The sequence below is a fragment of the Clupea harengus genome, chromosome 1, assembly GCF_900700415.2.
Source record: "Clupea harengus chromosome 1, Ch_v2.0.2, whole genome shotgun sequence".
In the NCBI taxonomy this organism is placed as follows: domain Eukaryota; kingdom Metazoa; phylum Chordata; class Actinopteri; order Clupeiformes; family Clupeidae; genus Clupea; species Clupea harengus.
This window is the reverse complement of record NC_045152.1, coordinates 10,028,318-10,037,944: the sequence shown is the minus strand read 5'-3', so window position 1 is coordinate 10,037,944 and position 9,627 is coordinate 10,028,318. Positions and strand designations below refer to the sequence as shown.

At 43.1% G+C, this 9,627-nt stretch overlaps 1 protein-coding gene across 1 annotated transcript in view; it reads left to right on the top strand.

The window, feature by feature from the left end:
• Positions 1–8,960, top strand: part of lasp1 (LIM and SH3 protein 1) — a 16,697-nt gene extending 7,737 nt beyond the window's left edge. The window contains exons 4-7 of the mRNA XM_012816835.3: positions 330–437; positions 4,544–4,649; positions 4,899–5,005; positions 5,625–8,960. Of these exons, the coding sequence (XP_012672289.1) occupies positions 330–437; positions 4,544–4,649; positions 4,899–5,005; positions 5,625–5,798 (495 nt within the window). The 3' untranslated portion in view covers positions 5,799–8,960. The remainder of the gene's footprint in view (positions 1–329; positions 438–4,543; positions 4,650–4,898; positions 5,006–5,624) is intronic.
• The last annotated feature ends 667 nt before the right edge of the window (positions 8,961–9,627 follow it).

The window sequence follows — 9,627 nt, the reverse complement described above, 5'->3', positions numbered from 1 at the left end:
TGCTGATATGATATATGTATGTCCATAGGTGCTGTATGCAGTCTGCTGAGTGTGTTGATATGATATATGTATGTCCATAGGTGCTGTATGCAGACTGCTGAGTGTGCTGATATGATATATGTATGTCCATAGGTGCTGTATGCAGACTGCTGAGTGTGCTGATATGATATATGTATGTCCATAGGTGCTGTATGCAGACTGCTGAGTGTGCTGATAAGATATATGTATGTCCATAGGTGCTGTATGCAGACTGCTGAGCGTGGTGATATGTCCATAGGTGCTGTATGCAGACTGCTGAGTGTGCTGATATGATATATGTATGTCCATAGGTGCAGTACAAAGAGGAGTTTGAGAAGAGCAAAGGGAAGGGGTTCAGTGTTGTGACTGACACACCAGAGATGCAGAGACTCAAGAAAACACAGGACCAGATCAGCAACGTAAGTCACACACACACACAAACACACACACACACACACAGATGGACATTCACTCTGGACCAAATACGGAAATAAAGTTGGATCCGCAGGCATAGTTTGTGGACATTAATGACCCACATACACATAGGCCAAGCCTTGCATCAATGCTGGACCAGTGGAATATCATAGGACCAAGGCAGATAAATTATATTGTTTCCTTTTGTACACAAACCACTGATGCAACACGACTCGATACAAATCAGTGTATATGTGGACGTGTACAATACCAGAGAGGAGTTTGAATTTGTGTTGTCAAGTTTTTATCAAGGTGATTTGTCATGTCTGACTGTGGGTCTGGGTGAAAGAGGAGCCAGCACTTCTGTTTGCATTTCTTAACCTTGTGTTTGTTCCCATATTACAGTGCGTCAGATATGTGGTTGGTAAGCAGTGCTAGCCTAAGCATGGTGTGAGTTAGCATGTTTCCCCACACTTGGCTGGTAGCATTCGGAACTAACAGACTCGGAGGTCTTGACAAAAAGCTTCTCTCTCGTGTGTGTGTGTGTGTGTTTGTGTGCGACAGAGAGAGACGTTAAACATTACTGCTTCGAGTTGCATTCTAAACCTTCCTCCTTGATCCAAAAGGAGTAACAAATCCCTTAACCAACATGTGATTTTGAGAAAACATGTAGTTTATATAAGGCAACCCATCTTGCTATGTTCAGTTATACTGGTCTAACAAAATACTGACTTAATCAAATGTTCTCACCTCCTGTGAGCTAATATTTGGAGGCAAAAATGAGGTTTGTGCTATATTCTTTTTGGTAAATGTGTGTGGAGTTCTTAACTGAAAACCCCTCAGAATGTCAGATATGCTAAATTCATGCACTACCATGTTTGTCCATGTTAATTCCAGTTGTTCTCATACAGTGTGTTTACATGATGGTATAATTCGAATCTTTGCTTAGTCGGACTATGCTATCTTTTGGGGCAAGTGCTATTATCCCAATATACATGGCAGTGAATAAATCGAATCATTGGCCGAAAGCATGTCATATCCGATACGATAGGTGGCGCTGTTTTCATTACAACTAGTGGTGATACAGCCCTTTCCGCTTGACCTCTTCACCACTACCAATAACAACAACAGTTGATTGAGCATGAGTCGCGTCTGTTCATCGGTCCAGAAATGCTTGTTGCCTCTTGGGTTGTTTGTTTGTTTGTTTGTTTGTTTCTGCCGGGCCGATGTGTTTATAAGTTACATTATTCAAAGGTGAAAGATAAAAGGCGAGAGAAACGCACGCACATTCACACGCGCGCAAATAATGGGTTACAGCCTACGCATTGCCCTTCTGCCAGTTGCATCAAATTGTTTTAGTACTTCTTCGCTGTCGATTTCCAAATCTGTGTGAATATTCATGAGAGCAAGTCTAGTCAGTCTTTTCGTAGATAGATACAAGACCTTCAGGACGCAATGAATGTTTGGGTAGAAATTTGCCGAACTTTCCAGGTCTTGATAAAGTTCACTGCGTAACTCATTTAGCTGTTTCCAGCTCTGTATCTGCATCGTCAACGCTGGGCATTAGTTGTCTGTACTCCGATTTTATAGTTTCCCCATTGTAATAAATATGCGTTCATGATATATTTTTTTTCTTCTCGCGTAGCAAAAGGTACGCACAGTGTGTACGGCTGCATGCGCCACTGGAACTCTGTGCAATTAATACAATACATAATAGGCTAATTGATACAATATCTCCTCGTTTGAGTGTGGTTGTTTGAGTGCAATGGGAGTGTATGATCGATGTTGTCTACAAAGGTATTTAGGTAAAGGTATTTACGGGAAAATATCTCGATCCACCTGTCACGTCTCTGTCTTTAGAGGGCAGCGCCAAATAACCGAACAAAACTCAACTCACGCTTGCCTCACGGGCACAATACCAAATTTCATCATATTTGATAAAATGAAGGACAAATTAGTTGTGAATAGTATCACCGAGTTTGACAGGTATTGGTCAGGTAATAGCCGAGTGACAGCTGATTTGCTTTCTGATTTGACAGTACTTATTCGTGGGTTTTTTCAGCGCCAGATAACTGAACACTGAAAATGTGGAACGTCCTTATACGTGTTTAAGGAGGGGTTGTAAGGGTGCTCATATCTTCGGACCTCTTCTGTTATGTTTGTTCATAATCAACAAGAATAAGCTTGTGAGACAGTCTGCAGGATATTCATAAAAAAACGTGTCATTAGTATGAACAGTTGAGACAACTTATCCCTCTTTCGTCTTCCGGGTCACGACCTGGCAGGGAGAGAGGGAGCATGCGCAAAGACGCAAAGTCCAGTTCCTTATCCAATTCACCGTTACATGCCGCAATAGTCGAACTATCAACTGGATCGGATCGAGTTATCCAGGGGTGTTAGTCCGACTATGTGCGGTCCGACTACGATCCGACTAAGGTGCTTACATGAAACGGATAATGCGATTTCAGTCCGACTAAGGCAGTTATTCGAATCCATTTAACCACGGTGATAGATAAATCTTTTTTTTCTCTATCTGTCTGTCTGTCTGTCTGTTTGTCTTTTTTCTTTGTCTTTTTGCATTCACTATTCTTTCTTTTCTGTCTTTTTTTTCTTCCTTTTTTCTTTTTTGTTTATGCATATGTTTTTCATTTAAGCATATGTGAGGTTATTAGCTGAGAGGGGCCTAATACGTCTCCTGTGTGATTTTACCCTGGGAAGGGTCTTTCTGTTCTGATGTGTTAAACACACATACACACACACACACACACACACACACACATCCTCACACACACACTCACACACACACACACACACATCCTCACACACACACTCACACACACACACACACACACACACACACATTCTCACACACACACACACACATACAAATACACACACACACATACAAACAAATACTCACACACACATACAAATACACACACACACATACAAACACGCACACACTCACATACAAATACACACACACACACACACACACACACACACACACAATGCTGCCCCTCCTCCAGGATTTTACCTCAAATTGTTGAACCTGCATACAAACACTAGCCATTTTATCTCTGTCCCTCGCATCACCCTTGGCCTCTGTGTGAACAGAGGTGTGGTTGCCTAGCAATGAAGAGGTCCTGAAGTTCCTTTTACAGTGTCATTTCCGTTTAGTGTTCAGATAGTGTCTAGTCTTTGCTTCCAGATGACCTGCCCACATAGTGCCACGGACAGATGGTCTGATGCATGTAACAAACAAAGCTGGAAAACCCTGGTGCAATCCAGTGTCTGACTGTTCTCGATGACCATCACAGGAGTGTATACTTACTTCCAGAACACACACGGGAATCATTTTAATCAGAGTCCCAGTAAATAGACTTCTGTCTTTGCCGTCACTCAGCATTTGGTGATTCACACTGCAATTGCAATCAGCTTGTTGAAATGGCACCTAAATTCATTTTCAATCATACATCAGCAGGGCTCTGTGGGTGGTTGATCTGGATGTCTATCAGCAGACTCCCTCCATCTAAAGTGTTCCTCACTTAGTTATGTTTAGTGACAATGTGGGCTGATCTTTATTCTGGCTTCCAAGCTTGGCCAGTTTCAGACAACGCCCTTGTAAGAGTGACACGGTGGAGGCACCTGATGGAGAGGTGAAGTACTGCAAGAAAGTCAGCTCTTTGTGATGAGAGGACTTTTTTTTTTTTTGGTATTCAAGTGTTACTTAAATTGTCTGCGGTCAAGGCTGGCTTTTCTTCTAAACCCCACTGTTTTAAGGGCACCATTGCACTTCCCATTCTGAACCAGCACTCCTTCTCTGTGCTTCACCTTTACTAGGCATTGGATTGTTTGAGACGTTTCAAGCTTGGTTAACCGTCAAGTTGTTTTGACCGGCACTTTAACTCCCGCACATTCCTCTTCAAATGTCAAATACTACCCCTGTAGGCCCCACAAAGCCAATCTTGATTTGCAACATGACAAGTGCATCTCTTCTCAAATAATGTAACAATTGCGTTGTTGTCTATGTGTCTAATTGTATAGATTATTTGTTTCTTTCGGTGTGTGTGTTTATGTGTCTTAATGTGTGTGTGTGTTCACGCTCCAGATCAAGTATCATGAAGACTTTGAGAAGAGCCGAGGAGGTGGAGGAGGAGGAGGAGGAGGAGAGGCACCACCGCACCAACTCCCACCTCAGCAAAACACTACCTCAGGTAGGCGCACATGCACGCACACACAAACTCACTCTAAATATAGACCATAAATCCTCTTCAAGTTATTTGACCCTGCTAATTGGCTAATTTACAGTGAGCTAATTGACTGATGTGGATCCATCTGTGGCATTGCTAATGGTTTCTTCCTCCCTCTCTCTCTCTCTCTTCCTCTCTCTCTCTCTTCCTCCTCTCTCTCCTCTCTCTCTCTCTCTCTCTCTCTCTCTCCCCTCGTCCTTGTGTGCTGTGCAGCACACCAACCTCCTGCAGCCACTCAGAACTACCACTACGAGCCTGAGCCTGAGCCTGCGCCAATGCCAGTGCGCCAGGCTGCTGCCGCTCCTCCACCCAGTGCCGGGGTAATCACACCGACACAGGCTTCTACACACACACACACACACACACACACACACACACACACACACACACACACGCTCACTCTACTACACACACACGCTCACTCTACTACACACTAGACATCCTCGCACACACTCACTTTACTGAACATATACATACATACATACATACATACACACACACACACACACACACACACACACACACACACACACACACATACACAGACGCAAATAGACATACACAAACACACCTCCCAGACAGTTGCACTATTTTTAACAAAGCAATAAAATGGTCAACTTCAGTCCCTCCAGTGATATTTTCAGAGGCCTCTTTGCTGAAAGGCAAAGAAATAATATTAAAAAATTTCAAATCACAAGACATTTATTAGTTGCATTTAAGGCATTGCTTGTGTGATGATTGCGCATGGAATAAACGCATTGCAGAAGTGATTTTGATCAGATACCTCCTCCACTTAGTCACTGTCTGACCAGCGACTAAACATTTTTTATGAGTAGGACTCTCCATTGTTTTCTGTGCTGCACACTGATGCTCATTGGGGCACACTGTAGATCTGTAGCTGTTAATAACTCGTGTGTGTCTGTGTGCGGGCATTTGCAGAAGCGGTACCGGGCTGTGTACGACTACGCGGCGTCTGACACTGACGAAGTGTCCTTCCAGGACGGTGACGTGATCATGGACGTGCAGCAGATCGACGAGGGCTGGATGTACGGCCGAGTGGAGCGCACCGGTGCGGTCGGCATGCTGCCCGCTAACTACGTGGAGGCCATCTGAGGGAGAGAGGGATGGAGAGAGAGATTGAGAGAGAGAGAGAGAGAGAGTGAAGGGGGATAGAGAGGGAAAAAAGAGACCGGAAGGGAGGGACAGGAAGGGAGGGCATGTGTGTGTGTGTGTGTGTGTGTGTGTGTGTGTGTGTGTTCTGACCACACCACTCTACTGCCCAGTGCCATGTCATGTTAAAAGCGCTTTTGTTTTGTTTCAGGTTTTTTTTTCTCCATATCATACAAACGTAGGTCTTGTGTTTGTCGAAAAAAAACACAAACAGACTCGTCTCTGTACAGTGGAACTCTCATCAGAATCTGCATACAATCACAAAACTGGACCTTAGCAACCCCCCCGCCCCCCTTCTCCCTGTGTGTCTTTGATCTCTGTCAGCACACCGTTTGGTGTGTCAGTCCCCTTTCTTGTCTGTCCGTCCGTACGTCTTTGTCTTAATTACTGTCTGTCTGTTTGTTGGTGTCTGCCTCTCCTTCTGCCTGACTGCATCTGTCTCAGCCAGAGGAGGTGCTATCACAAGTGGCACTTAAGTCTTAATGACACACCTACACTTATGGATACCTATGTGTACATAAACACACATATGTATGCACTCAGTACATATCTTAACTGATGCATACAGACATAAAGGCTTTAGTCAGTAAGTCAGGGGTCATCATATCAGCACTTCTTAAACAAAAAAGACCCCCACCCCATCTCTGATTAATTGCTTCAGTTGTCATGACAGCAAGCGCAAGCATATACTCCTTTTAATTTTTGTTTTCTAATCTTGTTTTCCTCAACTCATAATTTAGCTGTATATTTTGTCAGTCAGGCATAGTGTAAAATCTCAATGGTAGTTGTCGAATGAAGCTTGAATTTTAGACTTGTGATCATTCCCTTTTTGTCTTAATGGACAAAGCTCTGAGATTTGTCCACAGGCATCAGATATGACTGTGGGTGAGATTTTTGGGCTTTGGAACAAGGAGGGGACGCAGCAGTGGATCAGCTTTTAAGCATAATATCTGATGCCTGTATATATGCCATAGTTGTGTTTTTACATCAACATCTCCAGTACCAGCATGACCTCATGGATTATGGGTATTGTAGTCAAACTGGAATCATATGTTAAAGATCTCCCACTCTAACCCTTGTGGGGTTACTACGGGTTTGATATGAGGAGTGCAGTGACCATTCTGCGGTGACAACACTCCTTCAGGCAGTTACACACTGAACTGTCACGGTTTGTTCAGCGTGCTTGTCAAGGATGCAGCCTCTGTGATGACAGGACGGGGAACCGCATAAATTGAAATTAATTTACAAAAACCTATTGATCCGTGTCACAACTGCACTCTGTCGTCCATACACTGGTCAAACGATATGGAGGCATTCGCTGTAAAAGCACCTTTACAAAGTTTTGTTCCTTGTCCTGTCATTACTGACAGTACTGCATGTGTTTATGCCAGACTGCATGGCTCTCGATAAAGGAATGGCTTGCTCTGGGGGCTGCAGATACATCTCCTAACCTGATATTGCAGAGTGGAGTGGAGTGGAGTAGGTTAGTATAGGGTAGTGTCTTTAACCAGCCTCGGATGAGACGGGCTGGCGAAGACAAGCCAGGACAAAATAAGGTCAAGCACAATGTTCAGTCATTCCTTTGAATTCTCATAATTGTTTTTGTCTGTCTCATTTCTGTTATGGGACATGTTGTGTAATGTAAAACTATCAGTGATCAAACACTCTTCTTTATCACATCAGTTATCGTTGTGACTTTTCTTTTATCATGTTGTTTCCATTGCTCCCCCCCCCCCTTGCTGTTGTAAGAGACAGTTTAAATGCCAATTTATGAATATCATTGAAATAAAAAGAAAAACTTTTATTTGTATACCAAGAGGGGCCAGTGTCTCTAAACAAACTCTAACCAAAATGTGTTCTACTTGTGTCAGTCCAGGACTCATTCTAGAACAGACCTCCCGTGCACTTGTAAGAAAAAACAGCCCAATGGTTTGCATGTCATACTCACTGGGTGATCTGACAACTTGGTGGAGACACTCAAAATCTTCCCTCACCACATCTCCTTCCTCTCTTTTTCTGTGTGACATTTACATATTGATGAAGACAAAAATGCAGAGAATTATTCATATTTTAATACCTGGCGTCATTGTAATGTGAGAGACCGCAACAGAAGAAAAACAAATCGAGTGTATCTGTGTGCATGCACATGAGTTTGTGTGTGTTGTGTATGTGTGTGTGTGAGAGAGAGAATGTGTGTGTGTGTGTATGTGTGCCGTTACAAGACCTGTATATTATAGTGAGGATGGGATGGTCCAGTGTTGATTAAAGCGTTGAGTTTGTAGGGAAAAATCTCCAGACTCAGAAGGGAAAAGCAGTTAGTGTTAATTGCTGATATAAATCCATACATAAGCATTCACATAACCCCACTGACCTGTATGTTGTGCTATAATTGCAGCAAACTATATGGAGGGGCTAGCACAATGCAAGATTCTTGTCGTTGTAAAAATTTGTAGTGTTACCTCTCACTGTGTGTAATGGCCACGTAGAGTGCCCCGAGTACTGCTACATTTTTCATATGGAATATACTGTACGCCACTTATATCTGATGCCTCAACTAGAATATTAAGTCCAACATTGACACCTTTGAGCACACGTCCAGATGGATATGGGGGAAGTCTTGTGCTAATCCCTACACAAAGTCTGTTGCAATTATATGTGTGTGACATTTTCATAAGGGCCTTGAGTGATGTCTGCTGATAGGTATGTGTGAGAGAATGTATGTAAACCCATGGCCTCTTTTTTGACACACCACATCATCATCGTGAAATGTCAGTCCAGAAATAAAAACTTAAACGATCACAACACAACAAGCTGGTCCTGTCTTAGTCCCCTAACCCAAATTATTAAAATCGCAATTGCATCCGCCTTACCTACATCTCCCTCTCATAACAAACATTGAAAAATATCAATTGCATTCATTTTATGCCCACACTTCTGTTCTGAAATTTGTCACTTGCGATATTTTCAGTGTAGTGAGAACAGGACAATAGTGTGTACAGTATCGGCCAAGAGAAGTGTTCTGCTGTGAGGACGTCTGTTCATCCAGTCCAGTTATGCACGTGGAATTGTACCGATTCTGCAGTCAATAAAAAACGATATTTTTTATCAGATGTTCTTTTTTGTCTCTGTTCGCATATGCCTAAGTTATTAATGAATTCGAGTCGGTATCAAAATGACGGCACGACTGCTTGCACCGATGCCTTTTCACTTGCAAAATGTTCTAGAACCCACCAAGCGCATCTGGTGGGGAGGGGTCTCGCGCAGCTGCGAAATTTATTCCACTCCGGTGATTCCCGATCTATTCCGAATTTCCCCGTGTGTTTGTCACGGGCCTGTATTTACCGTACACCTCTGTCATACAAACTCGGGGTCTCCTCCGGGTCCGACCGACAAATACCATGTTGGACATCTTGGTTCTGATGTTCTTCGCCATCATCGCGCTTGTTTTCCTGTCATACATCATCTACATGCTGTGATGTAAGGCACTTGACGGGTCGGTACAACATATCGCGAATGAGCCAGATCTTCGATGCTCCTCTTGTACAAAGGTGAGGTAAATGTCTACATAAAAGTTCACAGAATGCTAAAGCCCTATCCGGAGTTGGGACAATATTTTTTGTTTAAAGGCCATTTTTTAATCCCCTGTCTTTGTGTGTTTGGTGGTATCAGATGTCTACGTCCTTCCACGAATTTTCTCCCCAGCCTTCTATTCAATATGTGCATTTATGGATGTAGGAAACGTAATTTGGAAAGCATGGTTATAAAACTACTT